The 20,000-nt window shown below is 45.0% G+C and overlaps 2 protein-coding genes across 2 annotated transcripts in view; one reads left to right on the top strand and one right to left on the bottom strand.

The window, feature by feature from the left end:
• LOC110534485 (WD repeat-containing protein 17) overlaps window positions 1-576 on the bottom strand; it is a 30,008-nt gene extending 29,432 nt beyond the window's left edge. Inside the window, exon 1 of the mRNA XM_021619363.2 lies at window positions 510-576. The gene's annotated coding sequence lies outside the window, so the exon portion shown is untranslated. The remainder of the gene's footprint in view (window positions 1-509) is intronic.
• Window positions 577-9,253: 8,677 nt separating this feature from the next.
• LOC110534487 (neuronal membrane glycoprotein M6-a) overlaps window positions 9,254-20,000 on the top strand; it is a 79,205-nt gene continuing 68,458 nt past the window's right edge. Inside the window, exon 1 of the mRNA XM_036933618.1 lies at window positions 9,254-9,491. Coding sequence (XP_036789513.1) covers window positions 9,488-9,491 — 4 coding nt within the window. The 5' untranslated portion in view covers window positions 9,254-9,487. The remainder of the gene's footprint in view (window positions 9,492-20,000) is intronic.

The following is a 20,000-nucleotide window of genomic DNA, read 5'->3' on the forward strand; positions in this document are numbered from 1 at the left end:
CCACCAATATAATGATTAACATGCTTATGTGTAGAATAAATAGCATTTTGTGTAAACTCTGCATGCTACACTGTTGTCCCAGATTTACTGTAACATACCAGATGGACTAGGCTACTTAGCACTTGCTTAGTTTATCCTACCACGTATCATAGTAGCATAAGCTGCAACTACATTACAATACTCACTCTGTCCAAGAGCATGACCCGTGCAACGTGTAAGTTACAAGCAAGTTTATCCTGCATACATGACACAATGTGTTGACATATGGGTTGTGGACACAGAGTTCCAGCGAGTTACCACAGTATCTAAGGGTGCGTCGCGACTCCACTCCAGTCTATTCAATACGATTAGCCTAATAACCCACACATGGTTATGTATTTATGAGCTAATTAAACCACAACGGATGTTTAAAATACTACACTTAATCTGTCGGAGTTCCTGAATATCTTAGGGACGTTTTAAAACCATTCAAAGTGGAATAAGAAAGTGCCAATCTTGAGTCTTCTTACCTTCGGTGATCCTGTCAGTGGACAGCGAAGTGGTGCTGAAATCGCTCCTCAGACAAAAATTGTCAGTTAGAGGACGTAGTAGGCTCAAATAGGCTTTGCTGCGGCTGCATCGATTGGCTACTTCAGCGGACGGTTTTAGCCACGTTGTTATTTTCTGGACGTCCATTGATTGTTTAGCCTGGCAATCAAAGATACTAGGCGTCAGTTTCACGGTTAAAGGCATATCGGTGGTTTATTTTATTTTTCATATTGACCAGTAAGCGGTGCGTAACCGCCATAGATAGGCTTCGCCTGATTGTAGTCCAACCAAAATAACTCGATCATTTTCTATTCCATTATTAGAACATTCGAAATACTCACGTATTCTAATTCGTAATTCCAAGCACTGTGTGTAATGATAATGGATATAGCCTACATTGGCTACAACACATTTAGTTTTGGTGTTCCCTATCATGATCGTCTTACGTAATAATATAAGTCATGTATAATTTAAGAAAATCGGTGGGAATTGATTGACTGGATAAATAGACGTTATATGAATAGATATTTGGGTAATTCAAAGCTGATGATAGCCTACATATTACCACATTGCTTTGTGAATCAATCAGATTAAACACGAATAATAAATTGGTAAACAATGTGCCTGCATTTGTGAGTAAAAAGAGGAGGGGTGCATAATGCGCACCTAGCTGAATGCACCAAACGGAAAAACAATATTGAGTGCGACTCCCAATTATAATGAACGATACATGTGTCCTACTACGGAATGACCAGAAGATGGCAGCACTACTCTGGCTAAAACATCTGTTTTTGAGTCTACTGTAGGAGGGAAACTGTCTGTTTAGTAACAGCAGTGAAAGAACGAGAGCAATGTGAGTGTGTGAATTTACACGACAGGCGAAGGTTGGCGGGTCAGAAATTATTGAAATAGACTGACATGACTTGTGCACAGGTGCAATGTTGCCAATTCTAAAGCCCAAAAAGCTACATTTATAATGTAAATAAATATTGATGGAATCCGACATTAAATTATGATTTCAGTATAAGTAATTCAGTATATAATATATTTTTCAGCTATAATATTTGTGTACAGAAATATGCTATTCGCATCAGGAGAGTAGCCAATAACAGGAAAGCAATTCACATACAGCACCATATCATTCATTATACGTGCCTATGGAAGGACTAGGTAGAGACGTCATTTCCCCTAAAATTGATAAACAACAACCACAGGAAGGGGTGGGTGTGTATATGTATGTGTGTGTGTGTGAGAGAGAGAGAAAGAGAGAGAGAGAGAGAGAGCGAGAGAGAGAGAGAGAGAGAGAGAGAGAGAGAGAGAGAGAGCGAGAGAGCGAGAGAGAGGGGGGCCTCTAAATTATTACTATTATTATGTTATGCAAATAATAGTGTAAAATAGCAGACCCATAGTAGCCAAGGATGTAGGTGCAGGAAGGCATGACTTGTAACCAGGTCTTCAAGTGCTGAATGGTTTATTTACAGTGAGGGAGTGGTGCAGGTTGTCCAATGTCCATGTTTAGGCTACAGTGAAGAAAATATTAAAATACACAACTCTACATGACACCCAAAAAGGAAATTGACTCACAGACATAGCTGAATAAACCTTTGAAGGTAAATAAACAGTTAAACATGAATCCACTGCAGCTCAAAGCAGTACAGCCCATCTCCACGAATGCAGAATGTGTAAATGCACATCTAAAGGCAACTGGCTATCCCTTCCCTGGACAATACCACCCTCAACCTCATAACCGAGGAAATAACCAAGACCACAGGCAAAGTGAAAAAACAAACCATGCAGTTCCTCTCTGCTTCCCTCATGTCAAAATAAAAGTCCCCCACAAGTTCTTGTTTTTTTTTTGTACAGGTATGGTGCACGTGCATGAGGTAAGTGAAGAGAAACTGCATGGGTCTACAATAGACCCAAGTTTAATTATACGTTCCATTAAATGTTAGTTATTTCACTTTGCCTGTGGTTTGGAAAGCCGGTTTAATTTATGTTCTATTAGATGATTTTTTCTAAATCCCCTCTACATAAGGACCAACCCTACTGACAGTTGAAATTGAATTTTATTTAACTTCTGGTTTCCGGTGGACTATCCCGTTTTTTTTGGCAAGCTAATTCCTAGCAATGCTAGTGTATACTAGCGTTGCTAAAAGCAGCTAAGGTCTAGGCTGATAACATCCCAAAAACATTCTGAGAATATTTCTGATAAAATCTATTTATTTATAAAAATGTTTTAGAGGAGATATCCTTACAATGTTCTGACGTTCACAAAAATGTGGTGCACAATATCTATGACAACCACCCCAGAACACTCCCCCAAAATGTATATGTTTGTATAAAATATTTCCCCACAATGTTTGCACCAGACTGTTTCCACAACCTAATGCAACATTCTGGGAACCTTCAAAGAAAATACTAAATGTGTTCTGGGAACGTTCTTGTAATATCAGGCAAACGTTTTTTGCACCATAAAATAAATATTTTATAACTGGAAATTTTTTGTGTTTTGGGAACATGTCTTTTGTGATGTCCCCACCAGACTGTTCCCACCAGACTGTTCCCACCAGACTGTTCCCACCAGACTGTTCCAACCAGACTTTTCCCACCAGACTGTTCCCACCAGACTGTTCCAACCAGACTGTTCCCACCAGACTGTTCCCACCAGACTATTCCCACCAGACTGTTCCAAAAAGACTGTTCCCACCAGACTGTTCCAACCAGACTGTTCCCACCAGACTGTTCCCACCAGACTGTTCCAACCAGACAGTTCCCACCAGACTGTTCCAACTAGACTGTTCCAACCAGACTGTTCCCACCAGACTGTTACAATCAGACTGTTCCCATCACAATGTTCCCACCAGACTGTTCCCACAACCTAATTCAATATTCTGGGAACCTTTTTAAAAAACAGCTTAAATGGGTAAAAGGGTCAGGGGGTGGGGTGTCATACTATGGATAATTTAGCTATTTGATTTAGAAAGTTATGACCACTTTAGGTATTAAAAATATATATATAAAACAATAACTTTATAAAATATTGAATTTGGCCTTTACTACTATAGCCCAGAGAAACACATTGAATAGCACATTTGTAAATTGCAAAACAAAGACAAAAAAAAATAAACCAGTAGAAACAAGCTGTTGAAGTGTTTGTCTTTTATCTAGGAGATATAAGAAAGCTCAGGCAATATATATGTTTTACACATACCGAACCCCTTTTTTGGGTAGTGACAAAACTACCTTCATACTTCCATTTATTTTTTAAAACCGGTACCGGTTACCTTCAGACGTGTGACACTTTAGACGAGTGACACGGAGAACACTATCACGTGAGAGTCTCCCCTTTCCATAGAGTGGTTATAATAGTGTGTAGGTTAAAACATTTAGACGCTACAGGCATTTTCGTGAGAAGACCAATTTTGTTCTGCCACCTTTCACCGCAGAAGCGGAATGAAAACAGTGGCGGATGCAGTGGATTGCACCAGTGCGTCAATCGACTTCAGAGGGTTACCAACTATTTAGCAGTGTTATGGCTTGGGGGTAGAAGCTGTTCAGGGTCCTGTTGGCTGTTGGTTCCAGACTTGGTGCATCGGTATCGCTTGCCGTGCGGTAGGAGAGAGTCCACGATTTGGGTGGCTGGAGTCGTTGACAATTTTTAGGGACTTCCTCTGCCTGGTACAGCCAAGTTGATATCAATGGTACAACTGTAGAACTTTTTGAGGATCTGAGGGCCCGTGCCAAATCTTGTCAGCCTCCTGCATGGGAAGAGTCGTTGTCATGCCCTATTCACGACTGTGTTGGTGTGTGTGGACCATGATAAAGTCTTAGTGATGTGGGCACCGAAGAACTTGAAGCTTTCAACCTGTTGTACTACAGCCCTGTCGATGTGACTGGGAAAGTGCTCAGCCCTCCATTTCCTGCAGTCCATGATCAGCTCCTTTGTCTGGCTGATGTTGAGGGAGAGGTTGTTGTCCTGGCACCACACTGCCAGGTCTCTGACCTCCTCCCTATAGGCTGTCTCATCATCATCGGTGATCAGGCCCACCACCGTTGTGTCATCCTGCTCCTTATAAGCGGCACCTCTAGCATTTAGCTCAGTCCGGATGTTTCCTGTAATCCATGGCATCTGGTTGGGATATGTAATGTAAGTATGGTCACTGTGGGGACAACGTCATCGATGCACTTATTAATGAAGTCGGGGCCCGATGTGGTAAACTCCTCAATGCCGTCATAATCTCTGAATATATTCCAATCTGTGCTAGTGAAACAGTCATGTAGTTTAGCATCCGCTTCATCTGGCCACTTCCATACTGTGTGAATCACTGGTACTTCCTGCACACTCTTGGCATTCTCTCAATCAGCTTCACCATATTCCCACATATGCTGAGCACTTGTTGGCTGCTTTTCCTTCACTCTGTGCTCCAACTCATCCCAAACCATCTCAATTGGGTTGAGGTCGGGTGATTGTGGTGGCCAGGTCATCTGATGCAGCACTCCATCACTCTCCTTCTTGGTCAAATAGCCCTTACACAGCCTAGAGGTGTGTTGGGTATTTGTCCTGTTGGAAAAACAAATGATAATCCCACTAAGCGCAAACCAGATGGGATGGTGTATCACTGCAGAATGCTGTGGTAGCCATGCTGGTTAAGTGTGCTTTGAATGCTAAATAAATCAAAGTCAGTGTCACCAGCAAAGCACCCTCACACAATCACACCTCCTCCTGCATGCTTCACGGTGGGAACCACACATGCAGAGATCGTCCGTTTACCTACTCCGCGTTTCACAAAAACACGGCGGTTGGAACCAAAAATCGCAAATTTGTACTCATCAGACCAAAAGACAGATTTCCACCGGTCTAATGTCCATTGCTCGTGTTTCTTGGCCCATGCTAGTCTCTTATTATTATTAGTGTCCTTTAGTAATGTCTGTTACTTGAACTTTGTGAAACATTTATTTGGGCTGCAATTTCTGAGGCTGGTAACTCTAAATAACGTATCCTCCGCAGCACAGGTAACTCTGGGTCTTCCTTTTCATGTGGCGGTCCTCATGAGAGCCAGTTTCATCATAGCGCTTTCTGGTTTTTGCGACTGCACTTTAAAAAATGTTCAAAGTTCTTTACATTTTCCAGGTTGATTGACCTTCATGTCTTAAAGTAATGATGGACTGTTGTTTCTCTTTGCCTATTTGAGCTGTTCTTGCCATAATATCGACTTGGTCTTCTACCAATAGGGCTATATTCTGTATACCAACCCTAACTTGTCACAGCAAAACAGATTGGCTCAAACACATTAAGAAGAATTTCCACCAATGAACTTTTAGCAAGGCACACCTGTTAATTAAAATACATTCCAGGTGACTACCTCATGAAGCTAGTTGAGAGAATGCCAAGAGTTTGCAAAGCTGTTACCAAGGTAAAGAGTGGCTACTTTGAAGAATTTGTTCAACACTTTTTTGGTTACTACAAGATTCACTATGTGTTATTTCACAGTTCTGATGTCTTCACTATTATTCTACAATGTAGAAAAATAGTAAAAAATCAAGAAAGACCCTGGAATGAGTAGGTGTGTTCAAACTTTTGATTGGCACTGTATATTATCCAAGTCCTTGCTCAGTCACAACTCCAAGAAACATAGGATATTACAATTATTCACTTCCCTGTGATAGGGTAGTCTCAAACGGAGCTTGTCTAGTTTGTTCTCCAGTGATTGTATGTTTGCCAATAGAACGGAGGGTAGAAGCGGTTTATGAATTCGCCGACATAGTTTGTCTACGTGCCCATACGTCAGCTTCTCTCACGCCACCTTTTTCTTTTCCTTTTCAGAGTTTCTGGGATTAGGGCCTGGCCCGGGGTGAGCAGTATGTCCAGCTCCTCAGATTCTTTGAAGTACAAATCTTCACCCGAATCGAGGCTAGTGATCGCTTTTCTGATCTCAAGAAGCTATTTTAGGGCGGGTGGCGCAGTGGTTTAGGGCGCTGTACTGCAGCGCCAGCTGTGCCACCAGAGACCCTGGGTTCGCGCCCAGGCTCTTTCGTAACTGGCCGCGACCGGGAGGTCCGTGGGGTGACGCACAATTGGCCTAGCGTCGTCCGGGTTAGGGAGGGCTTGGCCGGTAGGGATATCCTTGTCTCATCGCGCACCAGCGACTCCTGTGGCGGGCTGGGCACAGTGCGCGCTAATGAAAGTTGCCATGTGCACAGTGTTTCCTCCGACACATTGGTGCGGCTGGCTTCCGGATTGGATGCGCGCTGTGTTAAGAAGCAGTGCGGCTTGGTTGGGTTGTGTAACGGAGGACGCATGACTTTCAACCTTCGTCTCTCCCGAGCCCGCACGGGAGTTGCAGCGATGAGACAAGATAGTAGCTACTAAAACAATTGGATACCATGAAATTGGGGAGAAAAAGGGGTAAAAACAAAACAAAACAAAAAAAAAAGCTATTTTCGGTCACAAGAAATGATTGCGAAAACATTATGTAGAAAAAAAGTTAAGATCAGCACAAAAAAACAAAATAACAGAATTGGTCAGGAGCCCGTAAAAGGGTTGCTATTCATTGCAGCGCCATTCTCTACCAGTTGTCTGTGTGGTTGGTCCTTCAGGGGGTGTAAATGTTTGACAAAATATCACCAGGAAAATATGATTTACTTTACCTTTTAGAACGCTGGTAGTGTCGTTGAAATTTCTATCACCTGGCACATGCGCAAAACCATGTAAACACCAGCAAGACTTCAGTTAGTATGCATGCATTGCGTCTTTCGTCTTGGGCACGTGTCTTAGCTGATGAGCAAACAAGTATTGATTGCCCCGCACAAAGACCCATGTTTAACTGACGCAAGCAGTAAAATTAGATTTAAAAAACATTTTTAAAAACACCTGTGAAGCAAAACAAACATTGGCACAGACACGTACACACACACACTCACACACATACGATAACATATGCACTATACATACACATGGATTTAGTACTGTAGATACAGTGCCTTGCGAAAGTATTCGGCCCGCTCAATTTTTCAGTTTTTGATTTGTTAAAAAAGTTTGAAATATCCAATTAATGTCATTCCACTTCATGATTGTGTCCCACTTGTTGTTGATTCTTCACAAAAAAAATACAGTTTTATATCTTTATGTTTGAAGCCTGAAATGTGGCAAAAGGTCGCAAAGTTCAAGGGGGCCGAATACTTTCGCAAGGCACTGTATGTGGTAGTGGTGGAGTAGGGGCCTGAGGGTACACAGTGTGTCATGAAATATGTGAAGGTATTGTAATGTTTTTAAAATTGTATAAACTGCCTTAATTCTGCAGGACCCCAGGAAGAGTATGCTGCTTTGGGAGCAGCTAATGGAGATCCATAATAAATAGAAAATACAATACAAAATGTTTTGAAGTCAGTTTAATATTACTCCCAAGTGGTGCAGCAGTCTATGGCACTGCATCTCAGTGCTAGAAGCATCACTACAGACACTCTGGTTTGAATCCAGGCTGTATCACAATCGGACGTGATTAGGAGTCCCACAGGGCGGCGAAAAATTGGCCCAGTGTCGTCCGGGTTTGGTCGGTATAGGCCGTCATTGTAAATAATAATGTGTTCTTAACTGACTTGCCTAGTTAAATAAAGGTTAAACAAATTTTTAAAAATCCATTAAATATTTTGTCTCAAATTTCGACCTTACTAAGAACCAACCACACTATGTTTATTCAACATTCATGACAGATGAGGGACTTTTAGTTTTTTATTCTATGTAGCCTAAATGTGCATACCGTTAATGGAAAGCTTCACCACATTCGGGACTAGCCTAGGCCTAGTCTGATTAATCAGGCTGTAATACACAACTATTTGGTATACAGCCTGAGACATCAGGGTTGTGTGCTTAAATTGTGTAAATGTTCCTTACAAGCCAGAATGTTGAATAAAATTACATTTAAACGTACTCTACTGGTTGTATGTGAGGTTTCACCTGCTGCTCGAAAATAGAGACAAAATAGAGTAAGTAGTGTTATTACTCCAACTTTCAGTAGCTGGTCTGTATATCGGTTTGTACTTCCGGTTTTTATTTTCAATACTGATACAATTTGCAAACAAACACTTGCACAATATGTCCGAGCCTAACCAAACCACAGACCAAATGGCGAACACGTCCAGCTGATTGCGAGGAAACATCCTTCGGTTGACTACATCGCCTGCAATGAGTCAAGATATTTAATGTACAAACGATGGAACCTACCAGCGCTGGAAAAAGTCAAACAAACAACACTTTCAACCGCCAAAAGGACCAATAGCATGTACAACGTGTAAAGTAACCTCAAATATATTTTCATTTAACATTCTCTCTCTCCCTTGCAGAGACTATTACAGCGGCTCTCCGTAGAGAATATTAAAGTAACTTTTTTCACACTGATGTCATGGAGTAACCATGGTAACATCTGACGTTTAAGCAGGCGGAGGCCTACCTCCTACCTGTTTATAACGCAATAGACTACAACCCAAGCTAGGATACCCCAAGTGTTTTATTGATTTTATTGACCATCTAAATTCACAACTTTGGGGTGTCTAATGTAAAAATATAGGGTTTTATCGACGTTTTGAAATGAAGGCATATTCAATCATCACAGTTTGAATTGATGACTTGAACTTAACGTAGCCATACATGCAGACAACCCATGCTCTGTGTGCTTTTTCTTTGTTAAAACGACCCAGGGATTTAACTGTGGACAAGACCACACAATACTGTACTTTTGTCCGTTTTCTTTACTCATTAATTCGGTCGGACAAAACACCATTGATTCCTCCGGATTTTCCCCTCTAGAACTCTGCGCTTGCCAGTTCACCCGCTCGATTGATTACTGTTACGTCTGTGCATTGCGACCCACATTGGACTGGACTGCTGTATCTGGAAAGTTGCTACTGAGGTCTACAACCTGACAACTTTATTCACCACCATAGTGAAGAGAAAGAGCTTGAGATGGGTAAGTGAAATACAATTTGTTTTCTTATTGTTTATGATTTACTGGCGACTTGTTGATGCTACTTCCGAACAAGGATAACGGAACGTGGGTTTGGGTGCTGCGGTGATTGACACTTTCTGACAATGGATGAACGATGTTACAACAGAGCTTTTGAATTGCTGATTCGGAAACGGTTTAAATCATATTGCTAGTGCATACATTTTAGAAAGAGGAATGCAATGTTCCCGCATGTGGAATAAAGGTGTTTAAATGATCTATTAAATAAACAACACGTTTAGAACTAAATTCCTGCGAGGGATGGGTAGCCCGTGTCCAGCCTTTATCAATCAGAATTAGAATTTGATTTGATACAAGCAACAGTTTCTTTGTCTTGTGGGAGCCTTCTGTAACAGTATCTATTGAGTAGCCTTGAATAAGAATGAATGGCTTGAACTCAGTAGCTTTCCTGGGAAAGGAATGTGTACACTGTGCATGGAAGGGATATAACTAAAGTGCTTTCAATTGAGTTGCGTTGCCAGGCGCCTTCAACCCAGTAATGAAATGGTATTGAACACATGCAAAAACACGCACACACTGTCCCCCGTACACACACACACACACACACACACACACACACACACACACACACACACACACACACACACACACACACACACACACACACACACACACACACACACACACTGTCCCCACATACACACACAATTTCCTCAAAACATGTTGTTTTATTACCATGCCCTTTTATTTACCATCCTGCTAATATGCTGTTAAGTAGTCCAGTATGAAGCTCATAATCACATCATGCTGCTTGTCTGTTTGCTAGATATGAGGAAGTGACAGAAGCTACGGTGAGACAACTCACCAGGCACTAGATTTACAGCTACAATCTGGGAATTGGTTCAATGGTATATTCATTATTTTTCCAGCCACATCCCTCAGCTGTAATGCAAAACAAGTGGCAGGGCTGCCATTTTACTGAAACACTGCTTTTACGACTGCTCATAATGCCTGGATACATTTTATACTGGTTGAAACCAATGTTGTGTGAATGTCTAAAGATGCACAGTCCAATTGAAAACAAAGCAATGTACAGTATATCAAGAGCTTTGCCTCTTTTTCAATTGAACATGAAAAGGTAACGCAAATTAAAGGTAATCATAAAGAATAGACTTCAAAGTACGTTTGTGTGTCAGATTCTCCATTGTTCCAATGATGTCAACCCAATGTTTAAATTCCCCCCTGAAGGACAGGGCCGGCTGCTATTTTCTTTGGTCCCCCCCACCCCTCTCTCTGTCTCTGTCTCTGTCCCTCTCTCTCTCTCTCTCTCGCTGCCTCTTTCTGTCTCTCTCTTTCTATCTCTCTCTCTCTGTCTCCCTGTCTCTCTCTCTGTCTCCCTCTCTCTCTCTCTCTCTCTCTCTCTCTCTCTCTCTCTCTCTCTCTCTCCCTTTCTCTCTCTCTCTCTCTCTCTCTCTCTCTCTGTCTCCCTCTCTCTCTCTCTCTCTCTCTCTCTCTCTCTCTCTCTCTCCCTTTCTCTCTCTCTCTCTCTCTCTCTCTCTCTCTCTCTCTCTCTCTCTCTCCCTTTCTCTCTCTCTCTCTCTCTCTCTCTCTCTCTCTCTCTCTCTCTCTCTCTCTCTCTCGCTCTCTCTCTCTCTCTCTCTCTGTGTCTCTCGCTGCCATGTCAATTTGCTACTGATGGAACACAAACAGATGTGAGGAAAGGAAAGAACAGTACAGCTGCCAGGAAAAACTCATCTTGAATGAGGGGAAGTGGCCTTGAGCCTCACCTGGCCCCTTGAGGAGAGTGTTTGTCACAGGTTCAAAGTAGTTTCTAATTGGTTTGTTATTGGTTTGTCTTTGTAGGCCTTGGTCAAAGGTGCTCATCAATCTAGAGAATGAAGGAAAGAAACAATCTGGATTATGTCATCTGTTGTTGTCTATGGTTGGTCTTTTATAAGGATAGATTTTTTCATGGATATTTGACACAGAGCAATTTTAGTGAAGTATACTGGCAGAGATATGCACCCTGAGAACGACTGCCATTTCATTGTTTGAAGTGTTTATAACCCGAGCAGCAAATTCCCCATGGTGTATTACGTCTGATGAAATCTCATAGAGAAAAGACAAACACAGACAGACAGACAGACAGACAGACAGACAGACAGACAGACAGACAGACAGACAGACAGACATTGTTCCTGTGTAACGGCCATTCGTTCTTTCAGTCATTATTTTTTGCATCATCCCTCCATTATGCATCCAGCAAGTCACATGAGTGCTAAATGATGGTATTATGCAGTTGTTCTGTGCCCCCTCCAAGCATTCTCCTCTTTCTGTGGGGCCTTTTGATAATCTTCACAAGCGTTGCAGTGTTTGTGGAACAATTTCACTTCATGTCCTTTGACTCCCTGCTCCAGCTGAGAACCGGGAGAGTTTGCGAATGTGAATAGCTCTGTCTGTCTGTCTGTCTGTCTGTCTGTCTGTCTGTCTGTCTGTCTGTCTGTCTGTCTGTCTGTCTGTCTGTCTGTCTGTCTGTCTGTCTGTCTGTCTGTCTGTCTGTCTGTCTGTCTGTCTTTTCTCTATGAGATTTCATCTGTTGCATCCCAGGCTTTGCTGGGTCTGGGCCTGACCCCACGGGTTGGACACAGACACGGATACACACAGACACTGACAGAGACACAGACATATGCACGGCTGCACACACATGTGCACACTCCTGGGGTCTCTAGGCGGGAACTCTTGCCGCTTTGCAGCCTTAGATCAAGTGTCATCAGATGGCATGAGAGTATGAGGCCCACTAACAGACCCCATCCCGCCATGCCAATAACATGTCTGCCTATCTCATTCCATCTGGCCAATAAGTCACCAATATGCCAATTTGCTAAATATGCCAATATGCTAAAACGCCCATGACGCAGCTGTTCAGCCTCTACATTGGTGAACATTAGTCAGATGGTGTACAGCCGTTACTGTGTGAAGAGTATGCAGTGACAGAGATTTGGAAACTAATTAGAATACAGTTGCAGAGTTGTGATTTTTCTATTCTACCTGAACCTGAGAAGTTTATCCGCTCCCTTACAACCTCAGCGAGGACAGATTACCCAGTGTGTGTGTGTGTGTGTGTGTGTGTGTGTGTGTGGCATGCACACACTACTGTGGAGGAGAACGATTTATTATGATACAACAGCACTGTCAGCATTAGGCTGTATGGAATTGCAATCAATGGCAGAGACCCCAGGCTAGAATCCCCCATTGTTCCAAACTTCTATCTCCTTAATCGAAGTTCTCTCTGTGTGTGTGTGTGTGTGTGTGTGTTTGAAGAGAGGTCATTTTACTTTCCTGGTTGGAATGACAAAAGCTCAAATCTCAATAACAGACAATCTACCCACGGCAGCAGGCGGTGCTGGCCAAGTTTTGATGTGCGGTCCATCCTGGCGCCAGCTTCCGTGTTTCTCTTCTTTCTCATCCTCCCGTCGGACTCCACAGTGTTGGATTTCCAAGCAGCAGTAAATAGTGAGCAAGCACTTGTATGTCTTGGGGGGGTGTGTGTGTGTGGGGGGGGGGGGGGGGGGGGGGGGGTCATTGAGCCACCCACCTACTCCTGCTCTCCTGTTCTGTGTCTCTGCTTTCGATTTGGATGGAGTTACGGGTTGTGAACTGTTCCTAGATCAGATTTGGCCAGAGAGAGAGCCTGACATACAAAACTCCCTTCACTCCCTTCCACCACCACTAACTCACTTCTCCAGATGCTCCGAGACACTAAACCAGTGAGAAGTCTCCTCTCTAAGTCACCGGGACTATCTAGTAGTGTATACCCCCCTAGCAAGGTCTGACTGGCTGCTTTCTACTCTCCTTAGATGACCCTTTCCATCATAGGTTCATATTCTGACCAATTGTCTGCCGTTTCTCTCCTTCTCTATCGTAAAGACCTTTCTGCTGTTGATTCCCCATAGGCCAAACCAAATCAACGTGTATTGGTTGCGTACACAGTTTGGCAGATGTTATAGAGGGTGCAGAGAAATGCTTAAGTTACTTGCTCCTAACAATGCAGTAATATGTCAAACAAGTACCTGGACAAAACATTACCAAATAGCCAGTGTGTAAGCCACCGTTTTTCCTGGTGAGGCTTTAGCAGAAAGTAGGCTCTCGTCCAACTGACCAGGGCCCAAAGGTGTTTGATCTAAAATCCAGACCCTCTCGTTCTCTGTCTTTGAGTCACATGGTCCTTTATCGTTGTTGGCTCCACTATCTTGGTGCTATTACATGGTGAGCTAGGCTGCTCTCTGTTCCTGTTTATTCCCTCAGGTGTTACTGTAAAAGAGGAACACATTGTGTTGTTCATATCTGTAGTGGATCAGTGTACTGTAGTGAACACCCGAGTGTACACTTGTTGAGTGCCCTTGAGTGTAGCAGACCAGCTAAGTGTGTTGAGTACAGTAGCTATGTCCTGCCACCAAAAGCGTTGTGGCTCTAGCAAGAGCACTTCACTGTTGCCAAGGCTCTCAGAACTCTCAGTGTCCAAACTCAATCCCCTCTGGAATGGAATTCAGTTCCCTTATGACACAATCGCCCTTTGACCTCCCGCATTCACCACACATTGGGTACTTAAAGAAGAAGAAGAAACTTCTTTGTGTATTGTGCAAAGTTACAATACACGGACACACACACACACACACACACACACACACACACACACACACACACACACACACACGTATTATGGGATTGAGTTGCTCTTTAGATCTGTTAGTCTACTGTAATGAAACAGAGGTACCGTGATCCAAGGTTTAGACAGCCTCGTCCGTTCTCATCCCTTCAATATTACTTGAAGGAAGGTGACACATACTGTGTGTGTGTGTGTGTGTGTGCGTGTGTGCGTGTACAGTGGTGGGTACAGGTAGATGAGAACCACAACCTTCAGACCCCCCACAGAGCTTCAACAGGGAGCATTCTGGGTAATCATAGCATGCTTACATAACATTTTAGGACTAATCTAAATAAGACATGAAGTCCTCATACACATTGTGCTGGAAAAGAGGATGGAAACTGTTGTTATGAGTTAGAATTTCTTCTCCATATATCACAATAGATTAAGTACTATGTGTAAAAAGTAAAACATTTCTGAGAAGGTAGTGTTTTGTTGTCAGATTAACTGCGAGTCTCTTTCTGTGCGAAAACATCGACAGTAAAACACACAAATGATGCTAATCCTTCTTTTACAGGTTTATGTACTGTGATTTGATCAAATAAGAATTTGGCAGGACATGTATTCTTCTTCTGTTGATCCTTCTCTCGTTCGCTCTGTTTTCTATTCCTTTCTTCCATTCACCTCTTAATGGAGTTGCTCTCAACAGGCCTGTATTGATTCCTGCAGTCTATTGTAGCGTTTCCTTGGACTCTCTCTGACTGCCTTGTATGCTTATTATGAGCCTGGTACTTACAGACACATGCAGGGCATGCTCAGTGTGTTCCATGGCAGTTTACCATAGACCTAACATGGAGATATGCCTGTTTGAGCGTTTCAGACACATGTATAGAAATCAGGTAGATTCTAACAGGTGTTTTGTGCATATTCTTCTTCACCGGCAGACAATGCATTTCTACCAGAGTACGTTGCCATGGTTACTGAGTAATACCAAGCCGAGAGTCTGTGATCAGCTAATTCCTTTAGTCCTTTTCTTCCTCCTTCTGTTCACCACCATCTAATGACTTGGCTAAGCAGTGTGTGTGTGTGTGTGTGTGTGTGTGTGTGTGTGTGTGGGTGTGTACACATGACATCCACATGAGGACACTCTTAATCAGGCCTACTCTTTTGATTTCCCTCTCTCATATGCACACACACACACACACACACACACATTTCGCAGTATAACTGTTATCCAGGTCATGGGTGGGACAAGTCAAGTCAAGTCAACCACAGCCTGCAGCCATAGCACTCTAATACACATACTACACAAAACACCATCCTTCTCGGATACACAAAATCTCCCAACACAGCCCAAACGTCATTTAATATAATATTATTGAATGTCCCTGAGACTAGAAATGCCAAAGCAACTACCATGTATGTGTATTAAATGTGGAGGCAAGAGGCAGTGCATCACACATGAGAAGCTTTCTGGAGCGTTGCCTGTATGTATTTCCCAGTCCCAAATGGCACCCTATTCCATTTATAGTGCACATCTTTTGACCAGGACCCATAGGGCACTATATAGGGAATAGTATAGGGAATAGTGTGCAATTTGGGTCTGGGTCATAGCCATGACATCAGACTGTTATATGAGCTCCCAGCCCTCTTCCGCTGCCACCCCTCCATCCTCCATCTTCGTTGTTTCGCTCCTCCATCCCTCCATCCTCCATCTTCGTTGTTTCACTCCTCCATCCTCCATCTTCATTGTTTCGCTCCTCCATCCCTCCATCCTCCATCTTCGTTGTTTCGGTCCTCCATCCCGCCATCCTCCATCTTCATTGTTTCGCTCCTCCATCCCGCCATCCTCCATCTTCGTTGTTTCGCTCCTCCATCCCGCCATCCTCCATCTTCGTTGTTTCGCCCCTCCATCCTCCATCTTTGTTGTTTCGCTCCTCCATCCCGCCATCCTCCATCTTCGTTGTTTCGCTCCTCCATCCCTCCATCCTCCATCGTCGTTGTTTCGCTCCTCCATCCCTCCATCCTCCATCTTCATTGTTTCGCTCCTCCATCCCTCCATCCTCCATCTTCATTGTTTCGCTCCTCCATCCCTCCATCCTCCATCTTCATTGTTTCGCTACTCCATCCCTCCATCCTCCATCTTCGTTGTTTCGCTCCTCCATCCCTCCATCCTCCATCTTCGTTGTTTCGCTCCTCCATCCCTCCATCCTCCATCTTCGTTGTTTCGCTACTCCATCCCTCCATCCCTCCATCCTCCATCTTCGTTGTTTCGCTCCTCCATCCCTCCATCCTCCATCTTCGTTGTTTCGCTCCTCCATCCCTCCATCCTCCATCTTCGTTGTTTTGCTCCTCCATCCCTCCATCCTCCATCTTCATTGTTTCGCTCCTCCATCCCTCCATCCTCCATCTTCGTTGTTTCGCCCCTCCATCCTCCATCTTTGTTGTTTCGCTCCTCCATCCCGCCATCCTCCATCGTCGTTGTTTCGCCCCTCCATCCTCCATCGTCGTTGTTTCGCTCCTCCATCCCTCCATCCTCCATCTTCGTTGTTTCGCTCCTCCATCCTCCATCTTCATTGTTTCGCTCCTCCATCCCTCCATCCTCCATCTTCGTTGTTTCGCTCCTCCATCCCTCCATCCTCCATCTTCATTGTTTCGCTCCTCCATCCCTCCATCCTCCATCTTCGTTGTTTCGCTCCTCCATCCCTCCATCCTCCATCGTCGTTGTTTCGCTCCTCCATCCCTCCATCCTCCATCGTCGTTGTTTCGCTCCTCCATCCCTCCATCCTCCATCGTCATTGTTTTGCTCCTCCATCCTCCATCTTCGTTGTTTCGCTCCTCCATCCCTCCATCCTCCATCGTCATTGTTTTGCTCCTCCATCCTCCATCTTCGTTGTTTCACTCCTCCATCCTCCATCTTCATTGTTTCGCTCCTCCATCCCTCCATCCTCCATCTTCGTTGTTTCGGTCCTCCATCCCGCCATCCTCCATCTTCATTGTTTCGCTCCTCCATCCCGCCATCCTCCATCTTCGTTGTTTCGCTCCTCCATCCCGCCATCCTCCATCTTCGTTGTTTCGCCCCTCCATCCTCCATCTTTGTTGTTTCGCTCCTCCATCCCGCCATCCTCCATCGTCGTTGTTTCGCTCCTCCATCCCTCCATCCTCCATCTTCGTTGTTTCGCTCCTCCATCCCTCCATCCTCCATCTTCATTGTTTCGCTCCTCCATCCCTCCATCCTCCATCTTCATTGTTTCGCTACTCCATCCCTCCATCCTCCATCTTCGTTGTTTCGCTCCTCCATCCCTCCATCCTCCATCGTCGTTGTTTCGCTCCTCCATCCCTCCATCTTCCATCTTCATTGTTTCGCTCCTCCATCCCTCCATCCTCCATCTTCATTGTTTCGCTCCTCCATCCCTCCATCCTCCATCTTCATTGTTTCGCTACTCCATCCCTCCATCCTCCATCTTCGTTGTTTCGCTCCTCCATCCCTCCATCCTCCATCTTCGTTGTTTCGCTCCTCCATCCCTCCATCCTCCATCTTCGTTGTTTCGCTACTCCATCCCTCCATCCCTCCATCCTCCATCTTCGTTGTTTCGCTCCTCCATCCCTCCATCCTCCATCTTCGTTGTTTCGCTCCTCCATCCCTCCATCCTCCATCTTCGTTGTTTTGCTCCTCCATCCCTCCATCCTCCATCTTCATTGTTTCGCTCCTCCATCCCTCCATCCTCCATCTTCGTTGTTTCGCCCCTCCATCCTCCATCTTTGTTGTTTCGCTCCTCCATCCCGCCATCCTCCATCGTCGTTGTTTCGCCCCTCCATCCTCCATCGTCGTTGTTTCGCTCCTCCATCCCTCCATCCTCCATCTTCGTTGTTTCGCTCCTCCATCCTCCATCTTCGTTGTTTCGCTCCTCCATCCCTCCATCCTCCATCTTCGTTGTTTCGCTCCTCCATCCCTCCATCCTCCATCTTCATTGTTTCGCTCCTCCATCCCTCCATCCTCCATCTTCGTTGTTTCGCTCCTCCATCCCTCCATCCTCCATCGTCGTTGTTTCGCTCCTCCATCCCTCCATCCTCCATCGTCGTTGTTTCGCTCCTCCATCCCTCCATCCTCCATCGTCATTGTTTTGCTCCTCCATCCTCCATCTTCGTTGTTTCGCTACTCCATTCCTTCATCCTCCATCTTCATTGTTTCGCTCCTCCATCCCTCCATCCTCCATCTTCATTGTTTCGCTCCTCCATCCCTCCATCCTCCATCTTCATTGTTTCGCTCCTCCATCCCTCCATCCTCCATCGTCGTTGTTTTGCTCCTCCATCCTCCATCTTCGTTGTTTCGCTACTCCATCCCTCCATCCTCCATCTTCATTGTTTCGCTCCTCCATCCCTCCATCCTCCATCTTCGTTGTTTCGCTCCTCCATCCCGCCATCCTCCATCGTCATTGTTTCGCTCCTCCATCCTTCCATCCTCCATCTTCGTTGTTTCGCTCCTCCATCCCTCCATCCTCCATCGTCGTTGTTTCGCTCCTCCATCCCTCCATCCTCCATCGTCGTTGTTTCGCTCCTCCATCCCTCCATCCTCCATCTTCGTTGTTTCGCTCCTCCATCCCTCCATCCTCCATCGTCGTTGTTTCGCTCCTCCATCCCTCCATCCTCCATCGTCGTTGTTTCGCTCCTCCATCCCTCCATCCTCCATCGTCGTTGTTTCGCCCCTCCATCCTCCATCTTTGTTGTTTCGCTCCTCCATCCCGCCATCCTCCATCGTCGTTGTTTCGCTCCTCCATCCCTCCATCCTCCATCGTCGTTGTTTCGCTCCTCCATCCTCCATCTTCATTGTTTCGCTCCTCCATCCCTCCATCCTCCATCGTCGTTGTTTCGCTCCTCCATCCCTCCATCCTCCATCTTCGTTGTTTCGCTCATCCATCCCTCCATCCTCCATCGTCGTTGTTTCGCTCCTCATCCCGCCATCCTCCATCTTCATTGTTTCGCTCCTCCATCCCTCCATCCTCCATCTTCATTGTTTCGCTCCTCCATCCCTCCATCCTCCATCTTCGTTGTTTCGCTCCTCCATCCCTCCATCCTCCATCTTCGTTGTTTCACTCCTCCATCCCTCCATCCTCCATCGTCGTTGTTTCGCTCCTCCATCCTCCATCTTCATTGTCGTTGTTTCGCTACTCCATCCCTCCATCCTCCATCTTCATTGTTTCGCTCCTCCATCCCTCCATCCTCCATTGTCGTTGTTTCGCTACTCCATCCCTCCATCCTCCATCTTCATTGTTTCACTCCTCCATCCTCCATCTTCGTTGTTTCACTCCTCCATCCCTCCATCCTCCATCGTCGTTGTTTCGCCCCTCCATCCCTCCATCCTCCATCTTCATTGTTTCACTCCTCCATCCTCCATCTTCGTTGTTTCACTCCTCCATCCCTCCATCCTCCATCTTCATTGTTTCGCTCCTCCATCCCTCCATCCTCCATCTTTGTTGTTTCGCTCCTCCATCCCTCCATCCTCCATCGTCGTTGTTTCGCTCCTCCATCCTCCATCTTCATTGTTTGGCTCCTCCATCCCTCCATCCTCCATCTTCGTTGTTTCGCTCCTCCATCCCTCCATCCTCCATCTTCGTTGTTTCGCTCCTCCATCCCTCCATCCTCCATCGTCGTTGTTTCGCTCCTCCATCCTCCATCTTCATTGTTTCGCTCCTCCATCCCTCCATCCTCCATCTTCGTTGTTTCGCTCCTCCATCGTCGTTGTTTCGCTCCTCCATCCCTCCATCCTCCATCTTCGTTGTTTCGCTCCTCCATCCCTCCATCCTCCATCTTTGTTGTTTCGCTCCTCTATCCCTCCATCCTCCATCTTCATTGTTTCGCTCCTCCAT

Source organism: Oncorhynchus mykiss, chromosome 10 (genome assembly GCF_013265735.2).
Source record: "Oncorhynchus mykiss isolate Arlee chromosome 10, USDA_OmykA_1.1, whole genome shotgun sequence".
In the NCBI taxonomy this organism is placed as follows: domain Eukaryota; kingdom Metazoa; phylum Chordata; class Actinopteri; order Salmoniformes; family Salmonidae; genus Oncorhynchus; species Oncorhynchus mykiss.